General features: G+C 41.2%; 1 protein-coding gene across 3 annotated transcripts in view; it reads right to left on the reverse strand.

Moving 5' to 3' along the window:
• Positions 1–21,057, reverse strand: part of Elmo1 (engulfment and cell motility 1) — a 513,908-nt gene that overhangs the window by 145,400 nt on the left and 347,451 nt on the right. For all 3 annotated transcript variants that reach the window (XM_050142466.1, XM_050142465.1, XM_050142467.1), the window contains exon 16: positions 14,921–15,057. In XM_050142466.1, the coding sequence (XP_049998423.1) occupies positions 14,921–15,057 (137 nt within the window). The remainder of the gene's footprint in view (positions 1–14,920; positions 15,058–21,057) is intronic.

Raw genomic sequence — 21,057 nt, forward strand, 5'->3', positions numbered from 1 at the left:
TGGAGGGAGGAAAAAAGGGAAAAATGCAATCATAATCTCAAAAATGGAAGAAATAATTTTCTAAATCATCAAGTTTAAGATGATTTCATAGGGTTCTTTCTAATCCTCTATTTGGGAAATCTTAAAACTTGCCTTGGAATTTTCAGGAAGAAGCTAGGTGGGGGAAGGGGCAAAAGCTGAGGTGTGGGTGACATCATCACGTCTCCTGGCACCAGCTGACTCTGTTGTCGTGTGCTTTATAGATTGAAAATTCTAGGGACTACAAAGTTGTGGCAAACTGTTAAACACAGATATCTTTTACTCACAGTCTTTTTCTGGTACATGCACAAATAAATTTCTATTTATCTGAAACATCCAGAGAACAGCCGAACCTCACTGGTGTCTGTTCACTTAGGCTTGGGGGCAAACATCCTGATTGCTCAGTGTCCACAATAAAACAAGCCAGGCAGACTTTCTGCCATACCTGAGGTCACTGACATAGCCATTTCACGCAGACCTTTCATCAGGATAAATCACCTACGTGGAAACGGCACACCTGGGAGAACCACAGCTTTCACCCTCTGCTGCTTTAAGGACACTTTGCAGCTAGGAAGTCTTCAGACAGAATCCCATGCTCCGTGATTCATGAAATGGAAATCTGGCATTCTATGCCAATGACATTTCCTTCGGTGGCAGTTCAAGCAGCAAAAATCCATATGCCACCCACTTCATATCCAGCCATGCCACACCAACGGGTATGTCAACTAGAACTAAGGAACATGGGGACCAGAGCCCGCCAAGAGAGCGTTGCCTAGACACAAATTGTATCCTATGTGTGTGTGTGGGGGGGTGTCTGAATTATGCCATTCTGGGGATAATGCAGTTTTCTCCTAATTTAATAGAACACTGGAAGCAAAGGTAAAACACAGTTGGCAATTTTTGTGATGAGCTCAACACACTCCCAGTTGTCAGCTGTGAAGCTCCGCCCTCACACTCACATTCTTGGGTCTGGTGGGTGGCACCAGTCCCCTAGAAGGGATAGAAGCTGTGTTTGTCCTCTGCACTGGAACATCTCTTGACAGCCATCATGGGAAAAGATAAATGTTATTATTGACATTATTTCCCCTCTATGGCCCGGAAATAGGACAAATGGGAGACTAGAGGGGGAAGACTAGACAAGCTCCCTGATTGCAAAGGTGTGGGGGTTAAGCACAACTAACAACATTGGAAAATAAAAAGGGTTCCAACTGGGCTATTTGGAAAAGAGAAACTGAGTTTATTTTGCAGTGGCTCAATTTCTCGAATGCTATCTATCACTTTTCATAAAGCTATACTGGGAAAAATGATTATTACTGCAACTTTAAGCAACAAATGGCAAAATTATTGTATACGTCTCTGAAGGTATTGATACTGAAAAAGGAATTTGATGTATAGATTTAGAAGGATTTATTGATAGAGTTTATTGACGTCTTAGGCATGATGGGTTACTCTGTTGGCTTGCTTTGTTTTTTGATGAAGTGTCTAGGCTGACTTCAGACTTACTGGCTTTGGACTCTTGATCCTCCTGCAGCTACATCCAGACTGCTAGGATTAGGGCATGTGCTTGCATGTCTAACCAAGACAACTCTTTAGTCAGCAGAACTACAAAAAACTTAGTATCTCTGGTTCCAGGAAACTGAGCAACAGAACAGTCATTCTATATTAAAGTGATGCAAATCATTTCAACATTTGGCCAGAAGGACCATTTTAAATGATTAGTCAGATATTTCTGATCATTCATTCAGGATGTAATCCAAATTAATTAAGCATATACTTACAAATCATCTAGAGAACACAGAGACAGGAAAGTTCTGCATCCAATAATACATCATCGTAATTCAGAAAGTTAGATTTATAATTAAATAACTACTGTAGAGTTAGAACGTATTTTCCAGTAGAAGTTTTGAATTCTGCATTGTGGAGGCAGAGGTGCAAAGCTTCGTACTGAATAGAGAGGGAAACGGTAACTATCACACTGAGGTGGCGTTTGTGCAAACTCCTAAAGGATAAGGAGACTCTCAACAGGCAGATGGGAGAAGGCATTTCTGGCAGAGAGAATAAGGATGAGCTATCACAGAGAGATAAAAGTGTTGCAGCACATACAAAAAACCGGTGGGCATTCAGGATGTGCTGGCAGCCTAGGGAAGGGGGAGAGTGAAAACACGAGGTAGAGGCAGGAAAAGTATGTTCGCTTGAAACTTTCTGAGTTAGGTAAGTGATTAGAAGTGACAATCATGCGGTCAGACCTGTGTTAGAAAACGTTTGCAGAGTAAGAAGATTTCAAAGACAGAAGCTAAGTAAGTGTAACAGCTTGTGTCTTAGTTACTGCCATATAGATGCTGTGTAACAAGCAGTCTGAAAAGTTAAGAAGTGATTCTTATACTCAGGTCTATAGGTCAGCTGAGATGGCTTTTTTGGCTGACCCTCTAATTCTGTGGGTTGACTACAGAAAACTGCACCCCATATGGCTTAATCTGGCTTTATTAGCCAAGATGTAGACATAGATATAGCTGTGATGTTTGTATAATAGTTGTGAGGTAATTTTGAACGTCTTTTAAATCTCAGGTACAGTGCAAGACTCTTAAAAATATAGACAATTCGAAGATCTGCTCCCAGGAAACTTGAGAATTAATAGTTCACTGCCATCCATATGTGGTGTGGGAAGTCCGTCTGTATGTGCATTGCTTTAATTGGATAATGAATAAAACTGTTGTGGCCAATGGCTTGACAGAATAGAACTAGGTTGGGAAAACTAAACTGAATTCTAATAGAAAGAAGGTGGAGTCAGGAGAAGCCATGTAGCCGATGCCATGGACAGATGCCCTGGAACCTTGCCAGTAAGTCACAGCCACATGGTGATACACAGATTAACAGAAATGGGTTAACCAAAGATATAAGAGCTAGCTAGCAATACACTTAAGTGATTAGCCAAGCAGTGATTTAAATAATATAGTTTCTGAGGGCTTATTTCGTGATCTAGGCAACCAGGAACAAATAAGCAAATTGGCATGCCAACATGATCGACTATATTCACATAAAACCTGAGAAAGCTTAAAAAGGAATTCTAGTTGGTAGCAGTATTTTCTCAGGTGGACTCTTTGCTAGAAGCAAGCAGAAGCACGATTCTTTTAAGAGAAGGCTTCCTGACTTAAGGGTAGTAACAAAAAAAGCACGGCTCCTTTAAGGAGGTTTCCTGGTTTTCTAGCTCAAACGCTTTGACTCTTTTGGGAGGTTCAGCTATAGAGTATTTAAATGGGGTCTTTGAGCAGAGTGCTACAACTTGCTTAATGGCAACATAGATCTGCTATGTGCCTAAACATCGGACAATGTTTGTGGTTCTCAGAGGCAGCGATCACGCCTCTGCCATGTTGGACTGGGTGGAGTAAGCAGGTAGGGCCATGTTGGTCCTAGCCATGCGCTCAGCATTAAAAATAAGGTACTTCTGGTCAGAAAATAATTACAGATACACAATAAAGACAGATTCAAATAAAAACGACCTGTGCATGGGTCACAGAGTTGGAAAATTGTATGTAGGCTTAGGAGAGGGAAGAAAGCAAGTATAGAGAGTTATAAAAAGAAGTAAATGGTTTTTTAAAAAAAAAAAACAAAGTCTTTAAAGACACAGAGTATAGACAGTCATAGATTAAAAGGAGTAAAGAAAAATAAGCCACATAAAGATGGAAAATACACAGAGAGTCTGGATTATGTATATTGTTGTGTTTTCTTTTGTTATTTTTTGACTGTGAAGGAGCTAAGTACAGAGAGACATTTCATTGTATGGGCTGCTAAGCTAAACCAACATATATCTTTTAAAGATATCATGACTTCAGAATTTGGGACTAAGGATTTGTTGCTTCGGAAAAGAGGTTCTTCTTTTGTTTCCACAGAAGATGAGAACCTGTGGATTTCTTTAGAACTAATGTGGTTTGATGGAACAAAACCTCCCTGAAAGGTCATTGTGAACACCCCGAAAAAATTGCTTCGCCCAATAAAAAGGAGGAAGCAGTTTGGAAAGAACTACACCCAAATTTCCAAATATTGTTTATAAATGTTTATTTTCATTTAAAGGGGGATATGCTGTAGAGATAGATACTTTGTATTGGTATGGTCTTGGTCTATTGATACAAATTTTAGGTCAATTTTGTTATATGTATATTTATGTTCTTGATAAAGGTATTGTGTTTGTGTAGCTCATTAAAAATGTAATGTATAATTAAGAAATATAGGTTAATAGATAGTTATCTATAATAGTCAAATTTGTAATCATGATAGTTAGGTTTTCTAGATATACAGAGATATATTTCAGTTAGATAGAATCTTCAAACCTTTCAAAGACCTATGGAAAATGGAATTTAAAATGTTTAAGAACTTAGGACTTTTAATGACAATGAGACACATCTGCTCCTGGCAGCACCAAATTACTTTAAGGGAATGATGGACATCTAAGAGGCTCCTCATAGAGTTTGTTAGCCATTTGGGTAAGAAACTGCTCCTGTCTGAACTGCTTGACTGCATGCTGTATAAACTGGACATGTAGGACCCACAGAAAAATGACTGCTGAAGCTGTTTAAAGAAAGTGAGACAGTCCTTCAGGGTTCCTGATTCATGAAATTGTCTACCAGACATTCTGCAGGACACAGAAGAAAGTGACTGACAAACTGCCAATATAGGTAGAACTGTCAAATTTCCTGCTTCATGGAAAAGTCTGTCAGATACCTGGGCCTGTAAGCTGATTATAGTTGCCTCAATGTTACAGAAGAACTCTGGGCGACTGTCCAGGCAGTGAGATGTCTCTGTAAATTCTAGAGTTTTGGAAGTTGCTTATAATGCACTTTCTGTTTACTTAGGTAATATAATATCTTTCTGGAGTCTTTGATGGAATTGAAGAATAGATAGGTATAGTTATAGTTTTCCTCAGTGATGATAAAAGACAAAGCAGATATAAATGTTGTAACTGTAATTCTTGCTTGATACCTGTTTTGATATATGTAATTTTACTATGTTAAAGTTAAAAACCTACTTCTTTTTTAGACAGAAAAGGAGAAATGGTGTGGGAAGTCCTTCTGTTTATGTGGTTTTTTTTTTTTCGGTTAATGAATAAAACTGTTTTGGCAAATGGCTTGGCAGAATAGAACTAGGCTGGGAAAACTAAACTAAATGCTAGGAGAAAGAAGGTGGAGTCAGTAGAAGCCATGTAGCTATTGCTGGGGACAAATGCCCTGCATCCTTGCTGATAAGCCACAGCATGTGGTGATACACAGATTAATAGAAATGGGTTAACCCAAGATATAACAGCTAGCTAGCAATACACTTAAGTGATTGGCCAAGCAGTGATTTAAACAATATAGTTTCTGAGTGGTTATTTCGAGCCTGGGTAGCTGGGAACAAACAAGCAGCCTCCAACAACACAAGTGTTATAGAAAATAAAAACTCATAGAGACAGAGGAGAGTAGTGGCATCCTAGGGACATCTAGTTGTTGTCAGTAACAACCATGGGCATCAGAACCTCCCTGAAGAAGATGCTAGCCCAACTGGTGAAATGATAATGGAGCTCACTACCTCCTTAATTATCTCCTTCCAGCTAGATTCACTGAGAACCACTTCCTTCAAACATTTCAGTCAGCAAAACACAACAAAAGAACAAGAAGGAAGAGGGCAAATAAGCAAACAACAATTAGGAGCCAGAAGCTCTCAAATTCATTTGTTAATATTCATTTTTCTCCCTTTAACACTTGCTGCAAAACAGCTAAAGATACATTGATAAAATTTGTTCCCTTTGGTCTAGTCCTATCTCTCAACATATCTCTGTTCCTGTTTCTGGTCTCTTGACACAGAGGCCTAAATCTCTATGACTGGTAACAGAAGGCAGGCTGGTGTGTAGCCTGAATGAGGCTAATCAAAAAAAATATTTATTTTGTGTATATGTGTATTTTCCCTGAATGTATGCTGTGCACAATGTATATGCCTGGTGCCCATGAAGGCAAGAAGAGAACATTTGTTCCTCTGGAACCGTAATGGAGACATTGGAGTATCATAAGCTAACATATGGGTTCTGGGAATCGAACCTAGATCCTCTGGCAAATCAGCCAGTGCACTTTACTACTGAGCCATCCCCTAGATCTGGCATTTTTTGCTGGTGTCATCTAGAAATCTCACTTGAGGTTTTCTAACTTCTCACAGCTCTTGTTTTGGATTGTTTGCAAATGACTTCTGGTCGCTCTTTCATTCTCACCCTGTGGTGAGTTAAACAACAAATGGTCCCATAGGTTCCTTTACTTGAACACCTAGGGTCATCAGTTGGTGGTGCTGTTTGGAAAGGGAGTGGAACATTTGGAATTACAGCCTTGCTCGGGGAAGAACATCACTGGGCTTTGAGAGCTTATAGCTTCATCTCATTTCTGGTTTGGAACTGGTAATCTTGGTTGCCTATTTTTACTACACCTGGAATAAACTAAAACCCAAACAGCTAGACATATCTATGAGGGTTTGTTTGCTTGATTTAATTGGATCAATTGAAGTGGGAAGACCCAACTTAAAGCTACAGCTTCTGGTGGCAGCCCACATAAAAGGACATGAATGAAGGAAGTTTTTGTTTTCTACCCACTTGTCTTCATTCTTACCTAGTAGGTTCATCTATCCTGTTCCTGAACTGTTTTTCGTTTTTTTTTTTTTTTTTTTTTTTTTTTTTTTTTTTTTTTTTTTTTTTTTTTTTTTTTTTTTCCTGCTGGTGTTAGAACCTACTCCATCAGGACTCTAATGCAGACTGAAAACAACAGCTCTCTAGGAACTCCCTAGGACTCCAGCAACGAACTGGGACTGCTGAGAAACCTAGCCTCATAGACTGAACAACTACCAGACCCTTGGCCTTTCTTTCAAGAGACAGCCACTGTAGGACTAGCTGGACCACAGCCTGTGAGTCAGTCTAGCATGTGTATGGCATGCAAGCGCACACCCACCCACCCACACACACACACACAAACACTTTCGCTTCTTCTTTAGAGAAGAATCTTGAGTAATACATGGTTCTTTTTTCTTCCCTGCTTCCTGCACCTGGATAAAGATGGAATCTCTTAGTTTCCTATTCCTGTTGCCATGCCTTCCCCACCATTAGGAATATCTAACCCTCTGAAACACTAAGGAAGGTTGTTTAGTTATGGTGTTTTTTCACAGCAGCAGAACAGTAACTAATACAGACTCTTTATTTTACCTCATGTTCCTTCTTTGCCCTCAGACCCCTATCTATCACACTGGCCCTTTCAGGTGACAACAGGGAGCAACTACATGACATAGACATTACTTTCTCTCTATTGAACTTTTTATGACTACATTTTTTCATATTTCTTAAAAGAAAACAAACTATCTTTCTCATTTTACATACCAATTCCAGTTCCCACTCCTTTCCCTCCTCACATTCCCTCCAACTTTTTCCACCCCCCCATCCACTCCTCAGAGAGGGTAAAGCACATTCCTTTGAGGAAGGTCCAAGGCCCTCCCTACTATACCTTAGCTGAGCAAGGTATCCATCCAAAGAGAATGTGTTTCCAAAAAGCCAGTACATGCAGTAGGGATAAATCCTAGTACCACTGCCAGTGGCCCCACAGTCTGCCCTGGCCATACAACTGTCACCCACATTCACGGCTACATTTTTAATCTTCCATTAAACATAATTTACTTTGCAATTACAAGATAAATATTTTTTGATCAATGAGGACTTAAATTTATGAGAGAGTAGTACTTAACAGTACCCTTCCCATCTAAGCAACTCTGATTCCTGTCTGTTCTTTAATTTAAAATGCTTTCATCTCATTATGCCTTACTTAAAATGTGGATGATTTCCTGTTAATTGGACATATACTAATAAAATGGTTTCTCTGCCATTATCAAATCTCTCATATAATTCACAATGGAGTCTGGAATTCAGGTTACAAGAACTTGTTAAGCGCTCACAGAGATCCCCCAAACACAGTTAATAGAAGGGAAAGGAGTTTCAGAGGTGGCTGAATAGTTATGTAAAGCAGTCAGCTTGGTGAATAGTGACTGCTCTCCTGCCAAGGGATGGTCTGTAATTGAAGCAAGGGACTGATGGATAGCACTGTTGTCCAGTGGAAGAACTTGCTAATTGTCTCCTTCTCACAGCTACCAAATCTTGAAATAGCAAAGAAAGTTACACAGGCTTAAGAAAGATTTTAGAAGTGGGAACTCTATGCCAGGGTTGGATTACAGAGGTATACCCTCTGAATATATCATCACTGTCGGGCTTACCTAGAATTATTTGTGAAACTCATGGATTTTATACTACACGTGTTCAGTGGTAGGTATTTCCAGAATGCAACACAGATTACCCATGAGTTCAGCAGACTATGGTTACAGTTAGCCTTTCAAACACGTTAATCAACCTAACATTTTTTTTTTTTGCTGCAAGTATATGAACAAGAGCAACACTATGAATTATTGGAGGCCTCTGGGTCTCCCTGCATTCTCATTTGTAAGTGTGGGAGCAGTTGTGAGCAGGTGCAGGACACCTGGAAAGGTCACCTCTAGGTTCTTCATGAATGGGGCATGCTCCCTGTGACGCTCGAGCCATGGCAATGAGTGTTCTATTCAGGATTGTTCTGTCCACTTTTCCTGAAAATGTGTGCAGTTAAAATCTATGGCATGTAGTCTCACACCTCCATATTCCTATTGCCTGGCACTGGCTCCCACCCGGAACTGTAATACACAGTTCATCTCCCTGTGCAGCACAGGAGTACAAAGACATCCTGAGTGGTAGATAATGTTCTTGTTCCTGTCTCACGGATAAGAAATCGGAAACCCAAAGGGTAGAGTTCCTTGCATAAGGTGATCCAGGTGCAAGCAAGAAAGGAAGACCCGAGCTCTTTAGTCACCATTGTGTCCAGTACTGAGTGATCTCTAGTGCATTTGGGGGTGAGCTGGAAAAGGGAGACCTTCAATATCAGGAACCTGGAAAGAATGCTCCTTCCCTTGGGACTGTGTTTCTACTGTGGGCATATTCCCTTCAGGATTAAGCCAAATTTCAGTGGTTCTCCCTATAAAGGCAGGAGAGAACATATATTACTGATATTTGAGAAATCTATCTTGGGTACAAATATTCAATACTCAATATTTCTGTAATTACAATTTCAGGAAAAAAAATTTAGGGAGGGAAAATGATCTAAGAAGTCCAGCAGGGGTGTAGCCCAAAGAGGCTGCAAAACAGCTCCACACTGCAGCCGCCTGCCTGACTCCGGCAGCCTCAGGTTAGAGGCTATCAACATCAACACATTTCTGTCTTCTAAAGCAAACACACTGCAGTCTATTTCAACAAATGCTTTGTACAAAACCGAAGCTACCAAAGTCACTCTTGATCCTTTCTGCTGTCCCCAAAATAGTGTAATTGTGACCGATGAGGACAGGCTAATAGAAAAGTGGCAACGTCCATGAACAAAGCCCAGTGGTACCTTAAATTAACAGCTGAAAACTACAAGCACAGGAATCCATTCGCCACTCTTCAACAGGAAGCATTAAAGGAAAAAAAAAATACATCTCTTCATACAAAGCATTTGGTTCTAGAGGAGAGCTGGCTGCCTGCATTGCAAACCCAGAAACCTATTGTGGCAGATGAGAAGGCTTTTGAATAAATACTTGTTAATAGCGTAGACAGTTAAAAGAATACAAACATCCCATTGCATGACGTGAGAGTTCTTTAAAAGACATCTCCTCTACTTAAATATTCATGTTTCAATTAAAATGTACACCTACTTTATTAGCCACACCAGGTCCAGCTCAGATCAATAACAGCAGCACTAGATGGAATTCTAATGAAGATAAACAACTCCGAGTCCTCCCAGCTCCCCCTGGGCACTGACACACAAAGCTGCCTTTCATGACTTGCTGCAAGATATTTTACAGTCACCTGCCTCATGCAAATGAGGAGGTTCATGTTTATTCATGACGAGAGTTACAGACCACCTTTCATTCCATAGGCGGGCTCAGTGAACCTAAAGAGCGCCTTTTGCCCAGCTATGGAGCAGAGCATGCCTAGGAAGAGGACTTCTGAATATGCAGTTGTCTTCTGTAAAGCACACACTGAAAGTTAGTAAGCCAAAAGCAATGCCAAAAGCAAGCATTCCCCTTTGAAGCGCAGGCATTTGCTGGCTTTAACATTTTAAACGCCATCCCATTTTACACCACACCATAACCCGCTAGAGGCTGGTTATTTTCTGTGGATCCTCCTCGGGGGGATTCTCAGAATGCTTCCTTCTGGTCCGTTCTCCAGTTCTTCCTAATTGGGATTTTCTCCCCTTGACACAGATGAAGCTCACAGCTTGGCTATGGGCAGCTGCTTTGCTGGGCCTGGGTTGTCCCAGAGCAATCTGTGATATTTTAAGCATCCACGGCTTTTCCTCCGTGAGTTTAAGCTTCCAAGTGTGCCTCGCTTATTTTGCTGTTGGATCAAGTTCCAAAATAGCCCTGTGACTCCACGGTAAGGGCGCTTTTAAAATTGTCTCTTCCAGTTTGGTACATCGAAACAGGCAAAGTCATGTGTTCTTTGTAATGTTGACGGCTTAACCATCATCAAATATGTCTGGACACGTAGTTAATGGCTGAAGAGGCCTTAATTCTTACCAACTGTCATGGACATAAGATTCCTGACACCTGCTGGTTTTCGATTAGGCTGCTATCAAAGTGTGCCAACATGGAAAACCAAGGCAGTTCATAGAGTGGCTGGAAAAGAAGTCACTGAAATCAGCAGCCATTTATTTTTGTTCCTGTTAGAAGGTTAACAATTCAGTTCAGAATTTAATGGAAGGGTCAGGAACGTCTCCACCATCGGCTATCATTTTACCATAATCTACTAAAAATGAAAAAGCTGTTTACTCATGCTTCACAGAAGATTTATCTTACGATTTCTAACAAGAAAAAAAAGCCATGTTACATCTGCTTATGAATTTACTTCCTCAAAATATTTTTATATTTATTACTTCAATTACTATAACATTGCCATAGGAGAAGATGAGATGCCATTTCTATTCTTAAAATTTCTGTTAATTTCCAGGCAGAGAATTCTTGAGTAGCTAATGGACACACGGTCGCAGCACTCTATTCGTGCAGGAAATCTGTATGAGCTGGAGATAGGTGTGGCACAAACTGACAGACAGGAATCCCAATGACAGAAATCACTTTAGATGATCAACTCTAGCTTCACGAGAATATCCATGGGCAGCTTTTACCAGCTCATGGGTTCAGCCATCTGTGGTTCAACTACCTGCTGGGATAAGAGGCCCCAGGTGCTTCAAATGTACCCAAGGCTGAGGAACACTGCCACATAGATCCATATTTCACATGTAAGCCCTTGTTAGAATATTTAAAACGCAACAGTAATAACCCACAAAAGCATAAAATATCCTTGTACCCCAAAAAAATCAAAAATGAAGGCTTCCGATGATGGTTGGGTCACTTGTGAGGGGAGGTTAACTGGTGACGTCTTCCCCGCCGCCCATGAAAATGAATAATGCATGCTCTAAAATATTGGTAATAAAAGGCAAAAACACAGAATACAAACTCAATGGCCTGAATCAATGGATTATTCTGTAGACTGCTATATTGAGAAAAATGAAAGTACTTCTCAAAGCATAAATATTTTAATCACTCTCCAATTCTACTTCTCTTACATAAATAAGAAAACCATTCCATCTGCTGCTTCTCAGGCCTGGAAGAGCCGCAGACAGCTGCTTCTCCAAACACTTTCTTCAAGCAGTGGCATTGATAGAGGCATTACCTAGCATAGCGCATTCCAGAAATCTTCAGACCAAAGTCCAAGCCATGTGGGTAGCAGAAGCTATCCCTGCCACTGATAGAACACGGCATATGTCGACAAAATTAAAATGTTGAATTAAGGACCTTGAGGCACCCAATTCGATCTGCCTTCCCTGCTCTGTGCAAACCGACCAGAGCCTGAGATCGGATCCAGAAGAGTTCAAAAGCAGGCTGGGTTCTTTTCAAATATTTCTTGGATTTGAATTTGGACAGTCTCGGGAACATGAAATCATTTAAGTCATCTATCAGGAACTCTGAACCCACATTTGTTCCTCAATTCAATCTCCTCTGCTACCGAGTTAATAACAAGAAGAAAAGTGGAAACTGATTTCCATTTCAGCACTTCTCTCTCTTTCCATTTACCACTGAGTAAAGCAGCACAGTGGCAGATACACAGGAAGCAAGAAGAAAAGAAATTTAAAAAAAAAAAAAGAGAGAAAGACTAACCTCAAATTGCATTAGTGGCGTTACATAGCACCCTCCCTTTTTTTTCTCTTCTTATTTTTCTATAATAAAAAGGTTACTGCAGGCAAAATCGGGACACAAAAGAAAAGGAACAAAATTATATCTGAATTTCAGCCGCTACTAGCAGAACTCCCAAATTATGCCTACCAGTAGAAATATCAAGCAAAAAAGCTTACCTATCAATATTACATTAAAAGTTGTTATTAACACTTCAAGATCAAATACAGACACAAACAAAATGTAGGCTACGATGGACAGAAACACGCCCTCCAGGGATGCCCATGTTTTAATCCCCAGCACTTGTGACTGTGCTACGTGTCAAAGTGTGATTTAGATTACAGGTAACAACTTCAACAACCTTAAGACAGAGTGGTTATTATCCTTGATTACCTACATTCCATACAATCCAGGGATTCTTAAAAGATATCAGAGGGATGGGATGGCATCAGAGAGGACTGGACCCACAGCTATTGGCTTTGGTGAGGGAGAAACAGGATGCAAACCAAGAAATTCAGCAGCCTCTAGAAGCTAAAGAATGCAAGGCAACAAACTCTCTTCTAGAATCTCCAGACAGAAACAGAGCTCTGCGGAAGCTGTGACTGTCGCCCAATGAGACACCGTTAGCTTCTGAACTATAGGACAGTCAGATAAGAAATTTGTATTGTTTAAATCTGTAGTCATCTGCTGTAGTAGCAATAGAAAATGAATATATATGCTATTTACCATTTATATCTATGTATCAGTCTATTTATATTTCAATAAATCTAGGTATGCATTTATCTATCTATCTTTGATAAGCTGTTCGAAAATAAGCAGGAAAAAAGCATGACTGAAAATTAAAAGGCTTTCCCATCTTGACCCTTCTCTGGCACTCATTCTTGAATCAGTGTTATAATATATGACGGTGAGGCTGCCGTCCCCTGGAGGAGTGAGTGAGTGTTCCAACGTTTAAAGCCGAGGCTCAATAGCTGTCCCCCGCAGCATATGAAGTCACACTGAACCAGGGCAGAGTGGCCCAGCCACTTTGAAAGGCTGTGAATGATGCCTTTTCCGAATGTAGAAGGCCTTCTTTCTCTGGGGCGATTTGCACCTGAATGGCAGAGTCTTTCATAATCAAGTGAAGTACAGGGAAGAGGCTGTGGCTATGATTGCCAGTGAACTAATGGCTCCTTACCTCCCCATCCTCTCTGAACCATGCCTGCTCAGGCAATGCTGATCACATCCACGGTGACTCTGAACTGCAACCTGCAGATCAGCACTCAATGTGGGGCACATTGGCATGACCAGATTTCAGCAACCAGTACCAGACACAAAGGAAAGATGGTAGACACCACAGAGCAAAATACCCCGTGGGTGAGGTGACTACGCCCAGGAAGATGGGCAGGTCAGTGCCTCACTGAGGCTTCAGCTCTTTTCCTGCTTTTCTTTTTTTTAAGCCTGTAGTGGTTCGAGATGTCACAAACCAGAACTTGTGAATGAAACAAAATGGATGTGACATACATTCAGAGAGAAGGCACCAGGAAGGCAAGTGCAGTTGTAATTTAGATATGATATATGCACCAAGGCTACGGAAGTGGGGCACCAAATCCTTAGCCTCTTAAAGACAGTTACGATCTAGAACCAGGAGGGTGGGCTTGGGCAATGAGTCAGAGCCTTATTTAGAAGCAAGTTACAAGTTTTACAGGCTAAACTATACCTGCTCAGACCCCCAAGCTCATCCTCATTAGCCATGACTTCACTATTATACATGTCTATTGATGGATAGAGATGTTCTTTGTCCCTAAAAGCAGGAAGTTTATTTCTAACGCCTGCAAGTTAACCAAGAAATTTAATGAACCTTCTCGCACCCATGGAAATGGAAAGGAAAAGTCATACTCTTGAAAGTAATGATACCAGAAGAACAAAGAAACAAGTCCTGATGAGAGGGCTCAGCAGGCAGAGGCGCCTGCCACACAACAAGCTTAAGGACCTGAGGTCAAGGCCTGGAACCAGCACGGTGAAAGGAAAGAACTGGCTTCTGCAAGCTGTCCTCTGCACACACACCTATGCAACAAATACACGTAACAACAATGTCTAAAGGTTCCACAGCATCTTCATGCGAATAACCAAATACTTACTCTAAACCAAGAAATGGTACATGTAACCCTGTTTCCGGAGAGAGATAGCCCCTCTCTGATAGCAAGACTTCTTACTTGGACATAGAAGGCAGATGATCTTAAGACCTTCACATGACACAATGACACCAATGTGCAAGGCACTGCCTACCTGGTTGTGTTGGCTCTGTACTTGTCTTCTGCATAGCTTCCCTAATAACCTTACACCAGTGACACGGGGTTCTGTACCAAAACCACAAAGGATCAAATCACCGTGACAAAGTTTCTCCAGAAAGTATCTCTGTTGGTGGCCTTCATTAGACAAGGGGCCAAGGCTGCTCCTAACAGATAGATGGCTACTGGTTGCTTCCATTTTTGGTACAATTTAAAATCACAACCCGTTCCTTCTCTTCCCTTGGCTTCTACTTCCACGCACAGCTGAGGAAACACAGTATACCACGTTGGAGGCATGAGCTCCAAACCCGTCTGACGATGTGACGCACACCAGGCTACCCCAGCCACTTTACCTTGTTGAAGTCTTCAGAAGTTGCCCTCATTTCCTTCCATGTCTTGTTCAGGAGCTGGATACAGATGCAGAAGAACTCCTCAAAGGCTCTGTCGTGGGTGAAGAACATCGGGTGGAAGTCATTGCAGGTCTCGCTAGCTGGAGGAAAGAGAAGCGAACAAAGGCAAACATTTTACCATAGCCGAATATGAAGCCAACCCACATCAGGAGTCCGCAGAGACAAAGGGACATACCTTTGATTACACAGCCATGGAGAAAAGGACCTTTGAAAAGGCACCAAAGGACCGCTCCCGCCCTTAAAAGCTGAAGGCCAGGGTTTCAGAACTATTCTTAGGCACATGTTTTGACTGTAAAATGTCAGTTGCTCATCCACCCCACAATGTGACCCCAAAGGCTTTGTTCCAGGAGCGCTGGGATAGGTGACCTTTGAAAAACTATTCCAACTGTTTTCTGAGGCACAATGCTTTTATCACCCTAATAGGATAATAGGCAGAAGATGGGCTTTTCTGAACATACAATTAATTCCAACTTTGAAAACAGCATCTATGATTATTTCTCCAGGGGACATTTTCCCCCCTTATGGCCGCGAGCAGGGCCTATACGTGATCATTCGCCATCTGATGCCACTGACCATTTAATTTTACAGGCCAGGCACAGATGGCTGGAGGTCAAAGCATCCCGAATGCTCTGAATGCTGCAACGTCCAGTTCTCACAGACAACCAGGAAATTAGTTAGGACTATTTCCAAACCCAACTCTAGTGATCTTCCTTGGGAAAGATCCAGGCCAGCCTTCTCCCTCCCTCTCTCCCCTCAGACCTGCACTCCAGGCCCCTTTTCACCTCCCAGCAATCTTCCAACTTTGCACTTTAATAGTCCTTTGAAAAACAAAAAGAATTATTTTTTTTATGTGTTAAATGCTTCACCTACATGTATGTAAGTATCCTGTACATGAGTGTCTAGTGCTCATGAAGGCCAGAAAAGGAAATCAGTACCTGTGTCATGGAGAAGGATATTGTAGAGTTTGGGGAACTCAGCTTTGCAACCAGCTCCAACCAAAAACAAAAACAAAAACGAAAACAGAAACAAAAAACCCAAGATTTAAACACACACACACACACACACTTGCACACATGTTGGGGAACCTTTGCCAAACAATTATCTTTAAGAGGTGGGACCAAGTTAGGGTGTGGCTTTCTGGGACCCAGAGAAAAACGATGCATGGCCTAGGTGTTCTCTCTCTCTCTCTCTCTCTCTCTCTCTCTCTCTCTCTCTCTCTCTTTCTCTCTGTCTCTCTCTGTCTCTCTGTCTCTGTCTCTCTCTCGTTCCCTTGCAGCACAGCTGAGCTTGGACTTCTCATTCCTCTTTTGTGAGTTTTCCCTTTATAATAAATAAAAATAAAATTGGTTTATCTTTTAGCTAGCCTTGTTATTTCCTAAATCAAACTAACATTTATGGTTGGTGCTGAATCGTGGGGCTCTAGCCAGCCATAGTCAGGCTCCACCATTCATATGGGAATAGGATTCTCATGCAGCGCCGCTAGCCACGGTCCTTCATATTTTCTCATTAAATGCCTCAAAGCTTCTCCAAGTCCTCAGGCACCTTGGCCACCTGCGACTGCAAGACTGGCTTCTGGGTCCAGTTTTTTCCAGCGCTCGCAGAAGCTCAGGCAGGACACAGTCTTTCCCGGGTGTCTCTGTTTGGCATTGCTTTCTTACTCTCTTTGTGCTCGTGTGGCTGCTGACCAGTCAGGGACTTCAGTGGAACATACGGTCTCTGTTTTACACTGAATAATTGTTTTTAATTTGAGCATATCTTTCAGTATTTAAAGCTAAAATCTGATTCAAGCCGGTCATGCGGCTACAAGTATGCTGCAACCCCTATTGGCAGGTAACAGTTATTAAACCTACTCCAAGGGCAAGATGACAGACAATTTAACAATCCAAGAATTCAATAGCTTTTTTACTTATACCATGTATGATGTTATGCAAGGTTTATATGATTTCCCTCCTATAGAAGGTGCTAAGATATTGTCTGAGAGAATTCATATTGTTAAATGTATTAATCAGACTCTGACAAATGGTTAGGATAGATTGACTGATAGAATGTCTCTCCAGGAAGGTAATATGCATGCTATAAAAATTATGTCCAAGGATGAGATGTTATCTTTGCTGGACAGACTTCACTGTCCAGTAAATTCACTTGGAATTCTCAATGAGGTCATTAAAACAGAACCCTGGACAGGAGATCAAGACTTTACAATAGGCAGTGGTAAAAAAGATTTGAAAAGATTGAGAAATTTATCAAATTTGTTGACCAGGGACAAAAGGTACAAAGACAAAATGTAGCCTCATCAGTATGTACCAAACTCCAGGGTAGCTTTCCCAGAGTTCTCCTACCTTTCCAGTTATATCATCAGAAAGAGCATCTGGCACCAAATATCCTAAGGTAGCCAAAGCATATACATGGGATCCCATATGTATAACTGATATAAAGGAAATCAAAGAAGTAATTGTATCTTAAGGAATACATTCATCCTTCATTAGAAAAATGTTCAACCTGTGGGCTTCAAGTAACAAGGCAACGGCACAAGATTGGATTCAGTTAATTTCAGCTGTCCTAGAAAATGGACCCCAGCTGCTTTGAAAGTGTTATTGGAGAGAAGAAGCAAAAATTTTAGAGCCACAGGAAAAAGCAAAAGGACTTCAGATTTCCCAAGATCAAATTCTGGGTGAAGGAGATTACTCTGATCCTCAGGATCAGGCTCTTCACGATGAATACACCTTGTCCCTATGTAGCACAGCAGCTTTAAATGCTTGGGACAGGATTCAGGAACCAGAAATGAGAATTAAATCATATATTAGGGTTAAACAGGGTCAGAGAAAATCCTTTAGTGACTTTTTACAAAGATTAATTAAGGCTGTATAAATAGGACCCAAAAACTAGACATGTACTAATTGAATCTTTGGCTTTTGAGAATGCCAACTTAGAATGCAAAAAGATCCTTAGGCATTTAAAGATCAGATCAGCACCAATGGATGAATGGATCTTGCATACAATGAATGTTGAGACATTTCATTGTAGTACTGAAGCTTGGGTAGGAGAAGCAATTTCCAATGGTTTGAGGAGACATCAAAATACCAAATGTTTTAATTATGGTAGAATAGGACATCTGAGAAGGGATTGTAGACAAGAAATTCCTAGGAATAATGTCTCCTCTGAGAATGGCAAAAATAGGAGAACTCAGCATTCAGGTAAATGTAGAAGGTATGGTAAAAGTCGACATTGGACCAATGAATGTAGGTCAACAAAAGACAGACAAGGCAACCCAATACCATCAGGAAACTCCTTGGGGGGGGGGGGCTCTCGCAGGCCCCCAAGTCAAAAGTGGTCCATTCATTCCCAGTTACTGTAGAGGACATGTCTCACCAGGAAAATTAAAAATTCCAGTGTCTACTGTAAATAAAACATATTGATCTGGATGATGGAATAGATATGGAAGATGAATCAAAAACTCCAGTAGGATATAGAAAATGAATATTCTGGCAGACTTCTATAAATGTGCCAAGAAGAAAACAAACTCCACGTGGAGTGTCCAGAGGGGAGAGACTGGGCAGGTCAAGAGCAGAGCTTACTGCAAAGAACTTCTCCTGCAGAGAGTCAAGCTGCTTGCCATGCATGTGAACATCCACTTCACTTTTGGTACAACCCTCTTCTGGTACAGGCCCACAGCCAGTGACCTCTGACATTCCTCCAGAGAGTATGTTATGCTCTGGCAGCTGTTATGTGCCACCATATACATCCATAGGCCTTATGAGTATAGTGATTCTATACATCTGCCCATCTAAAGCAGCAGCAACTGGGTGTATTTGTACAGCTCCACACTTCTGAAAGGACAACTTGATATGCAGATAAGCAAATGTCACTGTACATCAGACAGCATGAGGACGGAGGTTACCAGCAATGCAGTCATGCAGAAAGGACCTAGAAGCAAAGATCTGGATTCATGTCCAGCCCATGCCAAGCAGGGGAAAGTCACTTAGCCCATTCTTAGCCCATATTATCTTAACTAAAATGTAGAAATGAAACTCACTCTGCCTTCTTTCTAGGCTTTAGAGAGAATCACATACCACAACTCATTTTTTAAAATGCCCTGGAAAAGATAAAAGTTAACATAAACGTGGAGAGAGGTGCTGGTCATGACAGCAAGCCTTATATGCCAGCACACCATTCTAAAGTCTTTCCTCTATTTTCTTGTTAAGTTTGTTCACATCCCAGCAATGAAAAGCAAGAAAATGCAAATAGAGTCACTCCATCCCAGAGAGGCACCAGCAAATGTGAGTTTGACCTGAGACACAAAGCTATTCAGGGAGTGTGGAACACCAATACAGGCCAACTGTGCAGCTTGATGCCCTGGTCAATGAGCCGTCAGTCTCCCTTTCATGAGCACTGGAGCCCACGAAATTTGCAAGTCTACAGAAGCAACTTAAGATGCTATTACCATCCAAGAACTCATTATTAATCACATTATCACAGTATCATTTTTGGACCTAGTATGATTATATGTGTACTTTATGCCCTAGTTAAATTTTTATAGCATTACTGGAGCTGAGGCAGCTCCAAAACTCAGGAGCCCCATTTTTACTTGGATGGAGAGAGAGGAGAGGAAGCTCATAATAATAGGCAGTATTTATTGGATCTACATTATGTGCTCGGCGCCACAGGCACTATCTTAGTAACAACCCAGGAAGGTGGGCATTATGGGTATCTTCATTTTATACTGAAGGAAGGTAAAAGTTGTCGAAATGCAACCTTCCATCATGAGTTTTTTTAGGTGGCTCTAAGTAAGCATTTGAAACCTACAATTTAACTGGCCTAACAGTAGGCTCCTGGCCTTCACTGACATCAGGAGTACAGGGAATTTCCTGGTGGTTGCTGCTTAGAAAATTAATTTCTCCCTGCATGTTCCTGGACCTCCTGTACCCCTCCTTCAACAAGAACCAAGATCATGACCTGCAATGCAATAGGGCTTCTAGAAAATGCACAGCCACTGCTTGGTGGTTGAGAACGCATGGCCTTGTGATCATAGCAATAAAGTCAGCAATTCTACCACTGTGAACCCAAACTGTACGGTGATTTTGTCTAAGTTAGAGTCGCTTACTTACAAACACAAGGGAGGTGTATTAGCTTCTTTTTTACTTTCCATTGTTTCCTCTTTTTAAAGAAAACAAGAGATTCAGAAAGATGAGATGACTTTTCACATTGTATAGTATCTTAGTTACTTTTCTGATGCCACGACAAAACACAATAACCAAGGCACTTAAAAGGCAGAGTTGAAGGGGGCTTAAAGTTTCAGACATAGGTCTATGACAATCATGCTGGGGAGCTTGACAGGAGGCAGGTAAGCATGGTGCTGGAGCAGCCAAGAGTGAACATCCTGATCCACACTGGAGTGGGTAAAATTAATTGGGAATGGCTTGGGCTATTGAAACCTCAAAGCCTACCCCCAGTGACACACCTCCTCCAACAAGGCCATACCTCCTAATCCTTCCAAAATAGTTCTACCTTCTGAGGACTAAACATTCGAATATATGAGTGTAATGGGAGCTATTCTCATTCAGACCGCTATACACATAGACTGTGTTTCTAGGATTAAAACTTGGGTAGAAATGACTCCAAAGCCAATCACTGCTGTTCTATTGTGCTCTATGTTCTTAGTTGGGTTTGTTGGTTAACTGACTCTGCTGAACCTCCCAAACATAAATCTAAAGCGATAACATTTTTTTATTCATCACATTTTTACAAAGTAAAATCTTTCAAGGGGTCAACTTTAAATGCTTAAAGCACATTTCAGGGCTGTGATTCCTCTGCTTTTATTCTGTTACTCATGGTCCAAGAAGAGATCTGGTTGCCAGGGACACTGTTTTCTTCTCTTTTCTTTGGGTCTGGGTCAAATTTCATCTTGATAGCTCTCTTAGATACCAAGAAGATCAACTTAGTACCAAGCTTCTGGTACATAAAGATACTCTTGGTGTCTACCACATACCAAGCTACCCATGTGTAGTCAGTCACCAGTGAAGGTACACTGGATAAATTCATGTGATTGATGCATTTCAAGAACCTTATAACTTCAGGTGCAT

Source organism: Alexandromys fortis, unplaced genomic scaffold (assembly GCF_014885135.2).
Source record: "Alexandromys fortis isolate MF-2015 unplaced genomic scaffold, M_Fortis_MF-2015_v1.1 scaffold_5, whole genome shotgun sequence".
Taxonomy (NCBI): domain Eukaryota; kingdom Metazoa; phylum Chordata; class Mammalia; order Rodentia; family Cricetidae; genus Alexandromys; species Alexandromys fortis.